General features: G+C 35.6%; 3 protein-coding genes across 7 annotated transcripts in view; 1 reads left to right on the forward strand and 2 right to left on the reverse strand.

The window, feature by feature from the left end:
* Positions 1-8871, reverse strand: part of si:dkey-27h10.2 — a 31154-nt gene extending 22283 nt beyond the window's left edge. For 2 of the 4 annotated variants that reach the window (XR_015476689.1, XM_087237357.1), the window contains exons 1-7: positions 8813-8871; positions 8395-8595; positions 8068-8220; positions 7643-7678; positions 5802-5881; positions 4113-4206; positions 3955-4035 (exon numbers count right to left, since the gene is read on the reverse strand). Coding sequence is in view for 2 of the 4 variants with exons in the window: in XM_087237357.1 (XP_087093483.1) it covers positions 3955-4035; positions 4113-4206; positions 5802-5881; positions 7643-7678; positions 8068-8220; positions 8395-8595; positions 8813-8843 (676 nt within the window). In the remaining 2 variants the exon portion in view is untranslated. The remainder of the gene's footprint in view (positions 1-3954; positions 4036-4112; positions 4207-5801; positions 5882-7642; positions 7679-8067; positions 8221-8394; positions 8596-8812) is intronic. The other 2 variants (XR_015476690.1, XM_087237358.1) reach the window with 1 other exon arrangement.
* The window catches only part of znf827 (zinc finger protein 827), a 789732-nt gene that overhangs the window by 311630 nt on the left and 457304 nt on the right, over positions 1-20798 (reverse strand). The window lies entirely within an intron of this gene.
* hhip (hedgehog interacting protein) overlaps positions 1-20798 on the forward strand; it is a 220362-nt gene that overhangs the window by 63874 nt on the left and 135690 nt on the right. The window lies entirely within an intron of this gene.

Genomic DNA, 20798 nt, shown 5'->3' on the forward strand with positions numbered 1-20798 from the left:
ACTGTATTATTTTGTTGGGGTGCCCAACTTTTTTGCACCTGTCCTTTTTGGTTATGATTTAAATTGCATTGCATCTGTTGATTAATTAAATGTTTTGCCAGAATTAAGATGTTTATTTTTCCCTATAGGGTATAAAATATATCCAAATAAATTAGCTGATCTGAAAGGCCAGCAGGCTATGGCTTGCAATTATGAAAATTATCAGGGGTGGCCAAACTTTTGCATTAGACTGTATGATTTTGTTTTAGCTTGCAACAAGTTATTTAAACCTAACTGATGCAGAGAGTAGCTTCTCGTTTATTATACAACCACACTGAAAGAAACAACTCATATTCATGGAAATTATGTTAATATACTTCAGAAGGGTCTAATTATCTTCATGCATCAAGTAAATCAATCATCTACAGTACCTTAAGAAGATGGCTGAAACTACCAAAAAAAGGGTTAAGAACTGTCCAACGCATTATTAAAAACTGGATAGGTGTTGGAGAAATCTCATCTTTGATGAAGAAATGGGATTGGAAAAAATGTTGAATGATCACGATTGGCAATCACTTAATCGTCTAACTGAGATCAAATTGTAAAAAAAAAAAGAAAAGAAAAAAAATAGAACTTAAAGCTATTAGTTTAATAGTGAAAGTAAGAGCATTTCCACACACACAATGCAAACGGAACTCAGGGGATTTAGAACAAGCAGCTGCATAGTTTTAAGAAGACCACATATCAATGAGACTAATTAAAAAGCCGTCAATTTGTCAGGGAGCATAAAGATGGAAGGAGAGAGGGGGGTGACGTGATGCACCCATCATGCTTATTATTGAATACCATACAATAGGCTAAAATTATGAAAGAGTGATTCAGGGAGTATAAGACATAATTTTAAGCATGAATTGGGCACCACAGATTTCAGACCTTAACCCTATTGAGAATCTTTGGGATGTGCTAGATAAGACTTTTTGCACTGGTCCGACTCTTCCATCATCAATACAATATCTTGGCAAAAATAAATCATGCAACTCTAGTAAATGTTGTAACATTGCAGAAGTTTGTTGAAAGAATACCACAGTGAATGCATAACCAAAGCTAAAGTGGTCAAATAAAATGTTAGATTGTGTGACATTTTTTATGAACAAAAAAATGAAAATGTAAAGGCTCAGTAATTCATCTAATTGTTGTAGTTTAGATTCATTTCAATATCTTCATATATTCATTAGTAATGTGTATAGAAATATTTATATTAATCATTCTTTTGAAAACAAAAAAGCAGCGTCTTTATTCAAGAAGCTACTTAACTTCCTCAAACTGCTAGACTCTAGCAGATAATGTAATTTCCTGTTGCAAAAAAGGGTGAAACCAGTAAGATGTCATTATTTCCAGTGAACTGCAGTCTCGTTCACACGTAAATGTTGAATATCCTGCACATGCATATTAACACATGCACAAAAGCAATGCAAACTAATCAAACTAAAATCTTTGAAAATGAATAAAATAGCCCTGGTAAATGAAAAGCTAAGCTCATGTCTCTAAGCAATAAAGAAAAAGTCAGCCAAAGGCATCTTTATATCTGTTATGACTCTTCCAGATGGTAGGGATCAGACACAAAGACAAGCTGCCTCTGGTCAAAAGTGGTCATTTCCTAAATTCTGTAGTCATTGAAACATGTCCACACAAGCTCAGTTCAGATAATGGTTACTGCCAGACACTAGAATAGCAGCACTTTCAAGACAGAGGTTTGTTACTAACTGGAAGAATAACATTTTTCCTCTAATTCAATATCCATCTGCCCATCCATATTTTGACAACTTGATGAATATGTGACAGGAAAATGTCTAAAAAAAAAGACTTAAACAACATCTCATTGGAATGCCCACTACCAGTCGAAAGTTTTGGGTTTGTAGGATTTTTAAAAATGTTTTAAAATAAGCTTATCCTGCTCAACAAAGCTGCATTTATTTAATCAAAAATACTAATTTATTTAATAAAAAGTACAAACTGAAAAATTGTGAAATGTTATTGCACTATAGAAGGACTGTTTAAAAGTAGTTGATAATATAATTTAATAATTTGTTTCAGTGATTTTAACTATGAATTTTTAGCTCCATTACTCTAGTCTTCAGTTATATGATTATTCAGAAATCACTCTTATATTGATTATTATTAATTATGATTTATTATTATTATTATTAGTAGTAGTAGTAGTAGTAGTAGTAGTAGTAGTAGTAGTAGTATTGATATTAATAATAATAATAATAATGATGATGGCAATAGCAATAAAAGCAATAATGTAGAGTAATTATTAAAACTTGAGTAATATTAGTTTAATTTGAATCTATATACTGTACAATCAGAAAGCAGTTATTTAACATTTTTATAAATGTTTCACAATAAAAAAATTACATTTAATAAATGTCGCCTTGATGAACAAATTTGTGTTCTTAAAAAAAAAAAAAAACATGAAAAAAGGCTAGCTTTTTGAATTGCTTTTTACTTTCCATGAGTCATTTATACAGTATATATACCTTAGGTCTTTATTCTGAACATTCTATACATTCATGGATTTAAAACATTTATTTTGAAACATATTATGTCTTGTATTTATTTCATTTGTAAATTGGTTAGTTATCACCAATCCACATTTTGTCATTGTAAAATGCAAGATTCGTTTCTGAAAAGAATGTTTGGCAGCTCCAAACTCTAGTCTTAGAGTCCATCCAGTGGAGCTCTCTTCTATTGCAACTAGTTTAACAAAGCCTTTATTCTGGTCAGTGGTTCAGAGGGGCTTTGGGGATTTATGGACTAATGCATGCGCTACTTTACAAATAGTTTATGAACCTTTAGTACTGTTACACAATTTTGGATTGCTAAAGGACACACACATTTATTTAGTTTTAGATTTTTAAAGTACCCTAGTCTCCTTTGTTTAGTATTTGAGTTTAGAAATAACATTAAGTTGTTTCACAAGATGCTTCCGTAACACTTTATAGTAACTACACACTATGAACCATTTATTAAGCATTAGCATATAGTTATTTCATTATTTGTTAATCATTAACTGCAGCTACACATACTGTATTCTTGACATTGATTTTTCATGACAAACTGAAGTATTGCATTATTTACAAAACATTTGTATTTAAGAATAGTTGGTGGTCTTTAAGATCAATCAGAATGAGTTAGTAAATGATTAATTAACTATTGAAATTAACGTTTATATATCTTATTATTCAGGCATGTACTAATAGTTAATTTGTATGTTAATAAATGCTTTAGTATCTCAACTTCATCCAGTTTTGTGACCTAATCTAAAGTTAGGACTATTTATGCTTTATAAATTCCTTAATGACAATTAAGTTAGTATTAAATGAACAATAATCATTGCAATCTTATCTAAAAATAAAATTACTTTAAAGTTTGAACATTGCTGAATAACAAAAGGGTCAAAATATGACAAAGTTGGATTTATAAAGCATAAATATAGTCCTCACTTTAGATTTATTAATATATGGCTGAATAATAAGATGTATAATTGATCATTTGAATTGTTTATTAACCATTTACTCATGCATTCTAAGTTATCTTAAAAAACACCAACTATTCTTAGATAACTAATTTGTAAATAATGCAATACTTAATTTTGTAATGAAAAATTCATTCTTAACAAAGTATGAAAATACAATGATTAAGCACATTATAAATGTGGTTATAAACTGCTTACTAACATCTATTAATGTAGCGTTAATGCTTAACAGATAATGAATTTACTATTTGCTAATACTTAACAAATGGTTCATAGTGTGTAGTTATTATAAAGTGTTAGATGCTTCTTATGCTCCTTAACTTTTTACACAAATGATTGATTAGCTTAAAAAAGCATTGTAAAATAGGAATGAATAAAAACCACAATAGACATTAAGATGAAGTGATTACCAGACAGTATGCCTGTCTGTCTCGTACCTTTTCCTTCCTCAGGCTTTTCAGCTTCCTTCCCAATGTCAGGGTCCTTTACTGGCTCAACTGGAGCAAATGTTTGCAAATCTTTAGAAGACAGTATATGACAAAAGGTCAGTTTACACAAGTCCCTGTGGTGATGCAAAGTTGGGAATGTCAGGTACCTTTTTCTGACGTGGTGTCAAACACTTCTGCATCCACTGTGCTGAGTGGAATCTGAGCATCTTCTTTTTTAGGGTGCAAGTCGACAGAATACTTCTGCAAACATATTGTTTGTGCATAGGTCAAAAACGATGGGTTGCAACTTTTAAAACAATGTACTGTTTACTTGCTTGTCCTTTTTTTTTTTTTTTTTTTTGAAAAAGACACCTACTAAAATGTAATACAACAACAAAACAAAAATCATTTGAAAAAAAGTACAGCCCCCCCCAACCCCCCCCCCAATTTATTAATTCCTTATAAATTATTAATTAATTTACTTTGCCACTATCCCTCAGTGGGTTTTACCTATTTGTCGACAAGGCTTTTTTTTTTTTTTTAATTAAGTGGCATATCATAAAATTAAATTTTTCTTTTATATTTTACATGTGGCGAAGCAGTGGCTCAGTAGGTAGTGCTGTCGCCTCACAGCAAGAAGGTCGCTGGTTCGAGCCTCAGCTCAGTTGGCGTGTCTGTGTGAAGTTGCATGTTCTCCCTGCGTTCGCGTGGGTTTCCTCCGGTTTCCCCCACAGTCCAAAGACATGCGGTACAGGTGAATTGGGTAGGCTAAATTGTCCGTAGTGCATGAGTGTGTGTGTGTGAATGTCTGTGTGGATGTTTCCCAGGGATGGGTTGCGGCTGAAAGGGCATCCGCTGCGTAAAAACTTGCTGGATAAGTTAGCGGTTCGTTCCGCTGTGGCGACCCCGGATTAATAAAGGGACTAAGCCGACAAGAAAATGAATGAATGAATATTTACAACCCGGGCTCATTGTGGAAACGTAGCCCCGCGGACGTTTCTGCGGACCGCGATTTACGTCCCGGGAGGTACGTATTCGAGCGTTTTTTTGTTTTCGCGGATCCGCGAGAGGCCGCTGTGCGCACTTTTTTGCATCTTGGGCGGGCGCCTCTCGGGAGCGCGCGGCGTTCGTGCCCGCGCCGTTCTCGCGCGAAAAGCCGCCGGATCGGAAAAAAAAAAAAAAAGCAAAAGCCCTCGTCTTCAATTTCGACCGCGTTTTCGGATCCCGCCACGTTCTCGCCCTTATTTTCCAGATTCCGTTTTTCGTCTTGCCTGATTTCCGGAACCCGCTGTTCCCCGGACTCGATCCCGGTCGTCGTCCACCGCGGCCGGCTCCGGCTCCTCCTCCTCCTCCTCCGGGGCCTCCGCTCCGCCGACGAAACGCTGTGAGCTAGGCGGTCAAACTGATTGCGTCGGGAAAGCCCTCCACTCGGAGGCGAGCCGTCGGCCGGCGAGCGCGAAAAGGAGGGGCGGAGCTGCGCCACACCGCCCCACAGCGTTCGCTCGAAAAAAAACAAACGCGGCCTTTACGTACCTCCGGCCACGTAAATCGCGGTCTCCAGAAACGTCCGTGCGGCTACGTTTCCAGAATGAGCTTGGGTTGAATATTTACGTTAAAAATGTTTTAATTTTACATTCATATGTAATTTATTCTGAAGGACTATGAAGCATTATTTTACCCATAATTGTGCATTTTATTTTATACATTACTTAAAATAACAAAAAAGGGGGGAGGGGGTAGACATTTTACTTGCATTTTTTGGAATATTTGATGCAAACACCAAAATCTCATCTATGACAAACATTAAAATATATAGTTATAAAATTATTTCAAAAAGTAATAATGAAGTCTCTTACCCTGGAGTTCTTTTGAAGGCAGCAGAAAACTACTACTCCAGTGATGCACAGAACAGCAATGACCAGAATAATTATGTAAGCTGTTAAAAAATTTCAAAATAGAGTAAGAATATTAAAATCTTGTCGTCAAGTAAAAATTAAGCAAGTAAATCTAAAACTAGGACTGCACAACATGTTGTTTTAGTATCGATATCGCAATGTGTGTATTCATAATAGTCACATCGCAAAGATATGCAATATTGAGTTGACTTTGCGGTGTAATTTTTACATTAACATGTACAAAACTATAATGTGTGCACTGTTTATTTCATTTTTATCTTTGCTTTGTTGCATTTATCTACTGTATGCTTGTAGTTTGTTTATTACAGGTTATGCATGAATCACTCCCCTACAAAATCACCCCAGTCAAAATTAATTAATTCGATAACACTTTAGGAACCAATTCTCACTATTAACTAGTTGCTCATGTTGTTGAGATATTGGCTGCTTATTAGTACTTATACAGCACTTGTTCTGTATGATCTTATTCTACATCTCTAATCCTACCTAATACCTAAACTACCCTAATAACTATCAATATGGAGCAATATAGGAGTTTATTGAAGCAAAAGTCAAAATGGTTTGCTAAGAGGGAGAACAGCCCCTTAAAATAAAGTATGAACAAAAATTATTTCCAGGTACAACACTGTGTATACAGTTGAAGTCAGAATTATTATCCCTCCTTCGATTTTTTTTTTCTTTTTTAAAATATTTCCCAAATTATGTTTAACAGAGCAAGGAAATTTTCACAGTATGTCTGATAATATTTTTTTTCTTTTGGACAAAGTCTTTTTTGCTTATTTTGGCTAAAATAAAAGCAGTTATCAAATTTTTAAACACCATTTTAAGGACAAAGTTATTAGCGTCTTTAAGCTAATTTTTGTTTCGATAGTCTACAGAACAAACCATCATTATACAATAACTTGCCTAATTACCCTAACCTGCCTAGTTAATCTAATTGATCTAGTTAAGCCTTTAAATGTCACTCTAAGCTATATAGAAGTGTCTTGAAAAATATCTAGTCAAATATTATTTACTGTCATCATGGCAACGATAAAATAAATCAGTTATTATGAATAAGTTATTAAAACTGTTATGTTTAGAAATGCGATGAAAAAAATCTCTCCGTTAAACAGAAATTGGGGAAAAAATAAACAGAGTCTAATAATTCAGACTTCAACTGTATGTGGGGTACTAGAAAGTCTTAAAATCTCTTTTATTTAAAAAACTTAAAGTTAAAAAGTGACTGAAATATTGTTTTGTTGGTCTTAAATTATTTTAAACAGGTCCTAATTTTCCTTTGTTTATGTAAAGCTATCCAGACAATCCAATACACATCCAATCACCAACGATACATCTCAATAAAACTAAGCAAAACTGTATTCATAACTAATATTCTAACAGTTTGTTGTGCATACATAGTTTTTAAAGAGTTATGTTGAAAACAAATTATGTATACAACCAGGGTCTGCTTATTTTGACACAAAATTCAAAATATGTGGCTAAGAAATGACTAATTAGAATTAGTTTTTTTGATTTCCTTTTTTTTTTTTTTTTTTGCTGGATGATTAAAAAATCCTTAGTGTTTAGCCCTAAATAAGTCTGAAATTTTATTCTGTATGGTCTTAAAAAGTCTTAAATTTGACTTGGTGAAACCTGCGAAACCCTGAAAACAAAGTATATTGCAATATATCACAGAAAAACAAAATATCGCAATGTCAGATTATCCAATATCATGCAGCCCTACCTAAAACTGAACATGAATAAACACTGAGAGAGAAAAGACATAGAAAAATACTCACCTGGTCCATGTTTTTTGGGCTCTGGTGCTTTAGTTGCTTGAAAAAAAAAAGCAATGTATCACTCATAGGTATGATAATGTAATACTCAAAGAATATGAGTACATGTTTAGGTGAATGGCAAGTTTGTGCTCTACTTTGGTTAGAGAAGTCAAGCAATAATTTGCATTTTTTTTCAGTAAACTATTTCTGTTATTTATGTGTTCTGGGTTGCTGAGGATTTAATTTTTTTTACAGATTTAAATGTGCGATAGCTAGACCACACACTTTCTTCCTGTGTAAGAATGACTCAGTAGGAAACAAATTAAGCGTTAAAAGGTAATTCACACATATACAGTATATCTCTTGCACAAAAAATAAGTCATTCTGATCATAGAAAAGAGCAAATAGTGATAGTTGCTTGTGTTGTCAGTATTTTTCTCTCTTACTGGTTGTTGTACAAGTTGTTATGCTGGTTCTTGTTCTGGTTGTTGTTTGAATCGTAGCATTTGTGCTGACTTGTGGGACTTTGTTCAGAGGATTGTCTGTGGTGCTAGTGGTCTGCGGTTCTTCAGAGATTGGTGAAGGATTGGGTGAATCTGCTGTACAACAGATAAAATATATAACTTCCTTTCAGTTAAAGGTTGTCATTTACACGAAAACAAGCAGCATAGCATTTAGACTGGATTATATTTCCCAATAGTCTCTCTGCATTGTTGCATCAGTGGTGTGGGCAGATGTGCAATAGCAAGATATCAAGCTAAATGAAAAGCTACCTGATCCTTCATCTAATGTGTCGTTGGCTTCTGTTGTGTTTGATAGAACAGTAGTCGATATAGGTGATGAAGTTACAGTAGAGTTGTCCAGAATTGTTTTGTTGGTGGTGGTGTTATAAGGCTTTAAAACTATAAAGGTGCTGTTTGTGCCGTTTATCATAGTTGTGGCCTCATTTCCAACTGCGAGGACAAGTATGGCCCCTGTATATTACCAGAGAAAGCTCATGAAGAACATACAGTATTTATTATAATCAACAAGTTGTTACATCTCTAAAACTCAGCTGCATATTCTGTCATTTTAATGGCTTAAAATATTAAATATACACTTAAATAGCAAATTAATTTTAATCATATAAAGTTTTTGTTGTATTTAAAAGCTTTGACTTATTTTATTAAGGTTAAAAGTCTTCAAACTCACCAAGAAAGAGATGAAGTGATGCGTAGCACATCTTGAGAAAAGATGCTATCTTGTAATATGTATGTTCCTTCCTCAGGACAGTTCTCACTATACTCACTCTGAAACCACGTAACTTCCACTTCTATGACCAGCACAGGATGCAGCAGATAGTTAACCAAAAAAGGCACGTAAGGAACTTAGGCAGTTTTGTAAATCCCCTTACACTACATGTAGTGTATTCTTCATTTAAACTTGAACAGGTTGTGTGGACATTGTGATCCATTGTTTGCAGTCTGGAAAAATGGAAAACCCAGCTGTATAGGAACAAGTGTGCATTTGTGTTTAAAAGATTTTATGTGCAATTTCTCACACCAGTAATTTCACCATAGATATTTCTATTTTTAAAGTTAACAGTAGTCTATGTAGTGCATTCACAGCATATGGGGTAACAGCTCTTATTTTACACCATTGATTTTCATTTATCAGGGAAACTTAAAATTAAAATGCTTGACAAATGAATAAAAAGCAAAGGTTCCAGACAGGGAAGTAAGATTGTAGTTGTAGTAAGAAGTAGTTGTAGTAGTCGTAGTAGTATTAATAATAACTATAATAATAATAATAATAATTATTATTATTACTACAACTATAAATAATAATTCTTTCTAAAAAGAACATTGAGGCAGCGCTGTGGGTAGCACAATCGTTTCCTAGTGATAGGTTGCAGCCGGAAGGGCTTTTTTTGTGTAAAAACATGTGCTGGATAAGTGGACAGTTCATTCCGCTGTGGCGTCCTCAGATTAATAAAGGGACTAAGCCAAACGAACAATAAATGAATGAATGAATAAAAATAAACGTTAGAGAAACTTTTCAAAATATTAATAAAAAATCTTCTTGTTATAAGCATTTTAATCTTTGAGTGAGTAATTTTTCTTTCTATGGATGTTAAAGGTTTCTTGTTGGAAGCCGATAAAGTTTTTATTTATTTATTTTCAATAAAGTTTTTATTTATTCATTTTAAAAAGTACAGGTATAGGGACCTTTAAAAATATCAATATCAAAAATAGCAATCAGTGAAAGTGTTTCTTAGGGCACCAGGACATTAATTAGATCCATGTTTAGGTTCTGGTTATTGCACACTGGAAATCTGGTTATAAAATCAAGAGCATTTTATGTAAAACCACATTTAGACACAAGGTGTCACTGTAAGTATGAGAAGACAAACAGTTTGTTGCAGAACTCATACGTAGAATAAAATCATACACAACTATGCTAGTAAATACATCTAATATTTGAAAATCTAAATTATATATATATATATTATATTCAGATATTGCATCTAAATGTCTAAAGAACATTTTAATATTTAAATATAATATAATATGTAATATACAAATATATTAGTGGTCTGCTTTTGAGCTTATATAAACTGTTTGTTTACTGTTTGTTGAAATAGTGTGGTCTGTTGTTCTGACTGCTGCTGCTGCTGCTGCAAAAAAAAGTACATCCACTCCAGTTGATCTTACTTGGAAACTTTATTTACAGGACATTAATATTTTGGAATATACCACAACCAAAATAAATGACGCCATCAGGAAAACTATACAATTTTGGTCAAATATGGGTAAGACTGTATCAGACAAGGTCCAATCCTGTTTTTACACCTACTTTTCCTCTATTACTGTTTTTTTTATAACTTGCCTTTCTGTTGGTTGAATCTAAACGATGTTGATTGAATAAAGAGTAAAAAAAATATTGTGGACTGCTAAATCTAATACAATTCTTAATGTTGCTTACCCCACCTTTTTATACTTTTTATACTCATCATGATGTTTATAACTTTCTGATTTTAAATGATGTTAAATGGTAAGATTTTACCATTTTATTTTACCCCTATTTTTGAATAATAAATAAAGTATAGCCTACTGGAAAGCCTTCTTGCTAAATTATTTTAAAACATCTAATCAGCCTCTCACTTCTGAGCACTTCTGAGTTTATTGGACAATTTAAAAGCCTCTTCATTTAACTATATTAATAAGTGCCCCATTTGGCACAAGATACCTAACCAAAAATTGTGTTTAAGTCAGGTTTTGTCCACTTTGTGGGGACAATTATTACATTATTTTGACATGTGGGGATCAGGGAAAAAGGAGCGCAAGTCTGTAAATGTTAGAAAGTGTGAGTGCTTGTTGATAGAAGGAGGTTGTATTTTCATTTATTACTGTTTATTTCCTCATGCCAGAGGTAATCAGTGAGAGGATTAGTGCTAACTGCCACCCAGTTAGTAGTCTGAGTGAAAAGAGCCCACCAGCAGAACGGTAAAGCAGCAGCAGGAGCAGGGGCAAGCGGCTCCCTCTGTGGGCCTGGCCACGCAGCTCGCCCATGAGGCTCTCTAATCTAGCTCTGAATGAATCCAGTTTGTGCCACTGACTGCCACATCAGAGCTCAAGTGCTGGCCAGAGTGGATGAGCTAATCGTTTCTCTTGGAGGTGTTGGGATAGCAGAGTAGCGAGTGAATTAGAGAGAGAGAGAGAAAGGGTGTGGAGAGAGGAGACCACCCACCCGGCAGATTCAGGATTCGGGAGGCCCAGACGCAGAGCTCCATTCTATGACCCTCTGTGCCGCCCGGAGCTCCAAGCTGGACCCTTCGCAATTGTGCTGCCGCCCCAATGTCCCCCAACCCCCACCTCTCCGAGCTAACACAGGGGGAAAGGAGGGGGTGGTGGTAAACAGCCTGTCCCTGTCAAACCCCCCCACCCCACTCTCTCTCTCTCCTTCACAGTACAATGGGAGGGAATGCAGTGGCTGAAGCACTTTTAGAGTGGCCAAATGCTGCAAAGGCTGAATGAAACATCTGTGGAGGCACATAGCCTAAGGAGGGAAACGCTGTTCTGTTGTGAACCAAACTGCCAACCTGTTTTTCTGACTTTTTTTCCCTTGATTTTGGCAAATGTGAGCATACTGTATAAATGATTTTTTACAAGGGTGCGAAAGTTGTGATTTTATGTGTTTTGTTGTTCGGGGAGCAGATTCCTACATATGTTTTCCACATCCTTATAACTTCATATATATTACAAGCTGTCGGAGAAATGTAATGATTTTGTGGAAGTTATAAACTGGATGAAGTTAGAGAAAAAAAAGGAAAAATAGCCAAAGAATGTACAATAATTAAATTTATGCCATTTTAAACTAGAATCAATGTCTTGTTATGTTTAGACTGAGACTTCAATGAAAACCTGTTTGAATGTAAATACTCGAACCATGTGGTTTGACTTAGAAAGATTTTGTTTGTGCGTGTGTGTGTGAATTAAAAGCATTTGCATTATAAGCATGTCCTCGTAATGATATAATAAATGTGAGAGACTTGTTCTGTTTGTAATATTACCTCTCCAAAGCACCTCTGGGATAGGTACAACACTCAGAAATCCATCTGGTGTTTTAGACAGTTGGCCCATCTGCTGTGTCATCTGTATTTTTCCTGAGATGTTTATCAGATGTTTGTACACAATAGTTAGAATCCAATGCTTTCCAGATGATGAGCTCTGTGACAAACTATGACATACACAATCCACATTTCCCACCAGTTCTTTGTAGCATTATTTTAGAACAAAAGAGTTATATTAGATTAAATGGTGACAGGTTATTTTAGAAATCAGAAAATTAAATTAGACCATCAATAACTGATAAGTTAAGAGGACTAGTTAAGAACTTGTATACAACATACAGCACTGATAAAATCATTGTAATAAAACCTTGCATTCTTATTCTTGCCTTAAATTATAATTTTTTACATTTATAAGCTGCACATTCACACTTGTCAACCTACACAGTTATTTAGACAATAATAAGCATACGATAGGGCTGGGAGATTAATCAAAATAAATTTGGAAATGCGATTAAGCAAAGCTGTGATTGTTTATTCAGCTTTTGTTATTGATTCAGAGAAGCACAATAGTGGGTTTACTATACGCCACAAAAAAGTTCAGAGAGCCGACTGTACTGACAAAATGAATGAGCATCACATTTGCCTGATTAATCGTCTAGCCCTTTTATACAGTGTAATCATTAGGACATAAATACAGCTCTGCAAATACCTCTGTGTACTTGACCTAGTGGATATCAGTAACATACAACTCTTTAAAGTTTGATTCAGCATAAAAGTAAATATTTGAACAAAATTTGCATCTTTGAAAGTGCCCACTTTCTTAAATACATAGCATATTAATTAGGATTCAGCCTGTCAAACTGTGTATCATAAAGGTGGTTCTTATGTTTTACTATATTCCAGTTCTTCTTAAGTCCCATTATACTTACTTCCATGGCCGTTGATAATTAGCTGCACCATGTTGGTGTTTTCTAACATTTTATTTTAACATGGTGGGTCATTATCCCAACGCTCAACACCCAGCCTGGAGGACCAGGACATACACACATACACTATGGGCAATTTAGCTTACCCAATTAACCCATAGCGCATGTCTTTGGACTTGAGGGAAACCCATGCCAACATTGGGAGAACATGCAAACTTCACACAGAAATGCCAACTGACCCAGCCATGGCTCAAACACGATACCTTCTTGCTGTGAGATGACAGCAGTATCCGCTGCGCCACCACACCGCCCAAGTTACATTATCGTCAATATAATACTTTTTTTTTTTTAGCTAAAAATGTTTACAGCGCTAAATATCCTTTGTGCATAGAAAAAAACAAAACATGAATGCATGAATGGTTTGTAAATCCGACTGGCTCGTTTCTCAAGTTCAACTTCCTTAAAGGGCCATGACACCCACCACTTTCGGTTAAAGTCTACTTCAGAATTTTTTTAAAAGATGCATGATTAATGGGCGTGGAGCTCCGCGAGCATCGGGTAGGAGTGGGCGTGGCCAGCAGGGGAGAAGGGTAGCGAACGAAGCTAGCTCACAAAATGAGACAAACCGTGAGGAGACGCATGAGTTTATAGTTTACAAAGTTAAAATGCAAAGAAATGAACTGTGATTTAATGCCCTGCTACATTTGTTATTCGTAATTTCATATACACATAACCACAATTTATATCATTATAAAGATAAGTTTGTTCATGTAAACCCTATAAATGAGTACTTCTCCCTCAATCCCCGTATCCAGCAGACTCAGTGCAGCAGGTCTCCTGACCTGTCTATTTTAACCGTTAGCCCTGCTGGTAATCTGGAGGATTTAGGCAAACACAGCAGCACAGTGATGTGTCTGAATGTGAACGAACTCCTGATAAAAGACAGCGTCCGCCATTCTCTAATTCTCGTGCTGCTCTCCCAACAAAAATGCTAGCAGCACACACACAGCTTTGCTGTATGATCGGCCCTGACAAGATCGCGGGGGAAAACATGCAACAAACCCCGTGGATCATGGAAACAAATGCATATGAGCCTTCATGAACGGCTAAATATGTGTGCCCGTGCCGTGGGTCCGTGACGTGTCTCAAAGCTCTGGCTTGACTCCGGCAGGTCTGGCTGGTCTCATGAATAATTAAGCAGCCGGCTCTTCTCATAGGATAAGAAAACTCCGCTATGAATAATAATGAGAAACCGATGCGTCATCATTGCACTTGCAGTACAGCGCTACGTCGCCGATTTTGATCCCGCCCCAAAAATCATTTTAAACCCGGAAGCTAAAATTTGCTGACAAAAGCTCAAAATTATCCAGTTTTCCCCACAATTAAAGCTGACAGGTGCTAACATTGTCTTAACTGATGCTCAACACACACAAATCTGTTAATAATAAAAAAAAAGTTCTCCAGGGTGTCCTGAACCTTTAACTCAGTGCTCTGGCCATAGTAGTTAAGATATAACTGAATATATAGATGCAGTTCTGATATTCTGACAAAGGGAATGCAATTTGGGCAGAGTTACTGCACACACTCCAGTCATAAGTAAATATGAATATTTTAGTAGATTTAGCCAAATTGCACATAATTTGTACATTTCTTTCTCTAACCATCAAATACAATTGTGTTGATTTGTTTGCTTTGAATTCAGGTAAACCCTATATCAATGAAATAATAATTTAGCAATGACAAAGCCACTTTTTAGCAGGCCCTGGCCCTCCCTGTACTTTTTAAGAAACTATAGGATGGGGGTTGATAAGCACAGCACAAGTGTGTTTAAAAACCTTTTGTTTGAAGTCCTACTACTTGTCTGAATGTAAATATCCACTACACATATACATTTGTAATATTGCACATATACATTTGTTATATTGTAAATATCTACTGCACATATACATTTGTAATTATGTTCATATCTATCTGCAAACTTTTGATTATTAATAGCAACCGGTACATGTATTAATCTATTGTATTGCTCTGATTAATATAACCTGTATATATTATTTATAGTGCATCCATTTATGAATATCACCATAGTTTTTCTACAATTGCACTTTATCCTGCACTTGCTGCTATTGCACTCTTGGTTACCTGCATTTCGTTGCCTTGCACTTGTACATGTGTAATGACAATAAAGTTGAATCTAGTCTAATCTAAAACTTAATGCTGTGGATCCAAATCTTAAGTTGTTTAATAGCTTCTCTACTATTACTAATTTGATAATTTCTCACTTTAAAAGTGTATGTTAAATTTTATTTGTTCAAACATGTTAAATGACAAACAGCAATAGTTATTATAACAGCTAAAAAGCAATTTAGTAAGATATTTTTAAGAATAAAGTCAGGAATATATCCAGCATTAAAATTACATCAAATATACAAAAGTTTACTTCGCTTTCAGCTAAAGCTGTTTGATTTGGAACCAATAATGGTACTAAAGATTGGCCATTAGATATACTGATTAAATTGTATCTTGTTTAACAACCATAGAGACATCAGAGCAAGTAGTAAACCATAGATCAACTGGCAAAAGTAAACCAGACCTCCACGAGTTCATGATACAAGATGCACAAACAAGACAAGTTACATAAAAATCTAAAGGGGTACCTTAAATAATGTGTTTGGGTAAGAGATTCACCTGAATAAACAGCAAAAATCCTCCCAAAGGCACTCGAAAAATGTGGAAAAATATTAAAAGATATTTAATTTTATATTTTTCGAGTGCCCTGGACTGATTTTTGCTGTTTAGTAAAAACATGTTTGCAAAGTTGTGCGCTGTCTAATAAGTTATACTAAAGCAGACTTATTTTTTATGGTGTTTGATAGTCCAGTCTAGCAGGCGAAGCTATTACGCCGTTGGAAGCAGGAGTTGTCGGGGCTCCAGTGTGTGTCTGTATAGCCACTTAAGATGAGCTCAGCTTGGTAATAGCTGAGGTTTGAACTTACAAGACTTCTAATGCCAAAAGGTCAAGAACTGTGAGCATTCAAACCTCTGGCCTGCTGCCTCTCCTTTATCCCCCCTCTCTATGAAAGCTTCCTGAGGGCTGCATTTGACAGGCGCTCTCTGCAGAGTCTGTATAAATCATTGTTCACATTGTTTCGCTTGCTTCTGCTTATATGCAATGCTCTGTGAGTTTCCTACTCAAGCAAAACTAAGAAAGAGAGATTTTATTTGCAGGTGGGTTATTGGGGAACCATAAATCTTATGCGTTGTAGCTGCTGTTTTCCTTGCTAATGATGCATTGCGGTTGAAGATCACATTAGCTGTAGTTGAATCTACTTGTGTGATCTTGCAGCAATTTGCACATCTTTACCAGACAACCACGAGTGGCCATTTATATAATTTGTCACATGTGTTTTTTTCATCACTTTTGCGTAAGTAATTTGTTAGTTGCAAGAGGTTGTTTTGAAGAATGTCCAAGCAGGAATATGAAATGCTTTTTCTTTAAGACCACACAAAGCACATCCTGTTTACAATTAATGCTTCCACAAAAGCCACATTAGAAAACAATCTCCAGAGAGGCCAAAGAAAAGAGCAAAGGATCAAGCGAAGGATAAATATCTGTGGAAGTTTGAAGGGAAGAGATGCTTGTTTTCTGTTGTCTGTGTGCTTTTCTTTCTCTGGAAATACAGTCTGGACCATGGGTCTGTTAATTCACTGAGACTTCTAGATCACTTATTAATGAATTGATTAATTGTAATATCCTTCTTCTTCATATATATATATATATATATATATATATATATATATATATATATATATATATATATATATATATATATATATATATACACTAGATATTGCATACAGGCCCTAAGCATGCGTTAACACTGCCGCCACATTTGTACAGGGCTCCCAGGACAATTATCATTCAACCACACTAATCAATTCTAAAGCCAATGTTAAGATGCTCGACTGTTGTGCGTTGTGGGGGTGTAGCAATGAGCAAACAAACAAAACATAAAGGCATAACCTTTCATAGGCAAGATTTAATTTTTTACGATTTTGTATGTTACAATTTTTGTGCTAAACAAGTAACGTTATTGATGAAATTACAGTCACTTACTGCACTGAACATAAGGCAAAGTAGCACCAACTTGCCCTATATTCTAGGCTTATGCTAGTTTGGTAGAATAAAATCAGCAAACAATGTAAATGAAATATGACAACAAGATGCAGCCGTGCCAAAAAGTTGTATTATTGTCAGCTAAGTGAAGTGACGGCTAGTTTTTGAAGTAACTTGTAAGGGTGCCTGATAACATAACAGTGCCTGCGCCTCAATATGCATACTTTTCATCCAAAATTATTGAATATTACAAATATTATAGTCCATTTAGATCTGAAAGGTGGATATGTACATTGAAACACAGGGATATCAATGGTTCACACAAGTCGTTCATAATGGAGATTCATTCACAACAAATTGCTCCCTCCATTAGAATTAAAAGTGAAAGCGGAAGAGGGTGTTTCAGGACATAGATTAGATCAAATTTAACAGGGTATAATAAGGGATAATAAATTTCCATGCACACAAACACATGCTCTTTGTCGCCAATGCCTGTGCTGTCACTTATCTATCAATATAGAAAAATAAAATAGTAAAATTATAATTTTCGTAAATTAAAAAGACTATTGGGAAAACACCCGATCATAAATATATATATATATATATATATATATATATATATATATATATATTGTATATGTGTGTATATATTTATGGTTCCGCATGGCCAGTCCTCCACCTTACCTAGGTCCCATTTCAAAGGAGCACTACCCTGTGCTAAAATGGCAGCTTTATTGATGCATTTCTTCTAATAGACAACAACAGCATAGGTGACATCTAATGTAAAAAGCTATGGTTCTTCTTAATAAGTTATGACAGTCAATGATTTTGCAAAAAAACAAATAATCTATTTTAAAAACAAATGCTTTAATTTTCAGAAAATGAAAGAAGTGTGTGTGTGTGTGTGTGTGTGTGTGTGTGTGTGTGTGTGTGTGTGTGTGTGTGTGTGTGTGTGTGTGTGTGTGTGTGTGTGTGTGTGTGTGTGTGTGTGTGTAATAAAACCTGTATCAACATGGCCTTGACTATTCATGCTGAGAAATCTGAGATACAGTATGAAAGGATTTAAGCCAACCCAGAGATGGGTTCTTTCTCACTAATAGCTAAGACATGGCCGCATTTACACTGCACTGTTCAAGTGACTCAATTCTGATTTTTTCTCCCATGTGGCACAGATTGGATATGGCCCATGTACGTGTAAGCAGGAACAAATCACATGGATTCCGATTTACTTAAATCAGATTCAGGCCTTGTTTATATGTGGAAATTTAAATGAATAAATTGGATGAATTAGTTGAATCTGTGTCCTCGTGTCTGCAGTGTAAGCAGGTAGACCGGATTTTCACCTGTCAATGCGAGTCGCGCAACATTAAAAACCGTAGCAAATGACATCAGGTCTGATGTTCTTTGCAGAACAGACTTCAGCAGAGTCCCAAACCTTAAATCTCATACACGAGGACTTAAACAGCTTTTATATTGTCATATACCACAGGTACTTAAAGCATGTTAATGAGAGTGCGAGAGCGCAATGTCCGCCACGTAACCAATATAAACCTATATAAAACTAGTGCATACATCACATGCATAAATCACTCCATGGACATGACATTAAGATGCCTAAAGGTTTAAAAAAGCCTATATATTAAAAGAGGAATGAGAACCTTTCTGTCATAAACTACAGTAAAACAGTTTGTCAAAAGCTGCGAACAGATTACATACAGGAATAGAGAAAAGAGCAATCTTTAATTATCAGTTGTTAGCGCCCACTCTTTTTTTTCCTGGTCATTGTGCCTTTGCCGTGTGCTGTGTAAATGCAGACGATCAAGTCACTTTTAAAATATGATGTAAGCAGGTCATCAAAAAAATCGAATACAGTGACAAAATCGGAATTGACCATCAAAATCTGTAGTGTAAATGCAGCCCTATCATAGACACAGTGCAATAAGGCGCAAAATGTGGTCGGCTTCATTTGTTGCTATAATCAGGCCAGCGCAACCCTAATTTTCACAATTTGCACCACGTTGTTTAAATAGCAAATCCATTTGTGCTATACTTTGTGGACTCATGGGTGTGTGGTCTATAAAGGAGGTGTGTTAAAGGGGTGGTCCAGAACGTAATTGTAAGGCTTGGTTGTGTTTATAAGATGCAAAGCAATGTGTGCTCATGTTTCACTTGAAGGAAATCGTGTTATTTTTTCATATATATCACTTTGATTATATACAGCTTCTCAGCCAACATGAAAACGACTGATATATTTCCTAGTTCCTCTGAAAGGCCCGTCCTCAAGTGACTCTGATTGGTCATCATCATAATGTGCTGCGATTCGCAGATCGGATCCACGTCACGCCCGTACAAGCACACGTTTTTCTGCTGTGTAAACAGTCAGTCAACCTCCTGCCTGCTCTCTGAAATAAAATCTGACAAGTGTCTGTAATGAGTGAAAATGGGGTGCGGCTCCTTTAAGAAACATCGCTATTGCATGTGTCTATGTGTGTGCGTGAATGTGTGAACTTTCTGTAACAAGCGCATATGCGCAGGACTTTCTTTTTCTTTTATGCTGATGCTCGGATTAAGTTATTTTTTATATCGTGACAGAAGAATAAAGCACAAGATGTGGGATGCTACCTGTGTGAGCCTTGATTTATTTTCTGCTGCTACACACGAGTTAGGTGAGCTATCCTGTATTTTTTAAACTCAGTGCATTACACGACGTCTTTTACATATATCCGGAATATGCAGGTGTAAGTAATATGAACCATCCATATATCTTTTGCTACTTGATTATCAGAGATGTAAAACGCATGGAAAAGCTGCCTAAAGTGAATCAATGCAAAGTCTTGCACACACATAGAGAGACATGAGCGTGCTGGTAAAGTGTGTGTGTGTGTGTGTGTGTGGGTGGCTGTGTGTGTGTGGGTGGGTGCGTGTTTATAGCAGTTTGGCTAATAAATATGAATTTGTAGCTAAATCGTTTGCGATACAAAACAGCATTAACCATTGTTTACATCGTTGCTACAGCATACCGTTAACGCTAGACACTGAACATGTCATGATCAATTTTAACAAATAAAAACACTTACAGGTTGGCATTTTAGCTTGATCTCTGCTGTAACGTTACATCGCCTCTTGCCACGGCCCTTAGCTGGACAGTGTGTGTGCGCGGTAAACAAATTTGCTAAGCTAACTCTCTAAAAACCAAGGTCTCCCTTTGCATTGAACTTTGAGCTTTTTACATTCAGAGATGTTGTCCATACAGCTACATTACACATCAACTAAAGTTTAAAATATGATATCATAGTGGACCACCCCTTTAAGGTGCATTGTTGGTGTGTTGCTATTCTGAGAAACTGAAATAGACTGCACCATTGACCAAGTAAAAGCTGGTCTAAAGTCCAGTGCAGAGCACGTTAGGTATACTCCTATGCAGGTTCAAACACTATATACACACAGGATGTACAGCAATACACAAATATCTTTACATATGAAAAAAAAAGGAATAAAATGTTACAAAAATTATTATTTTCTACACAAATATATAAACCATTACCTCCATACCTTCTTCATGTATTTTTTTCAGTCTATTCA

This window comes from Danio rerio, chromosome 1 (assembly GCF_052040795.2).
Source record: "Danio rerio strain M-AB ecotype USA chromosome 1, GRCz13ab, whole genome shotgun sequence".
NCBI classification, from domain to species: Eukaryota; Metazoa; Chordata; class Actinopteri; order Cypriniformes; family Danionidae; genus Danio; species Danio rerio.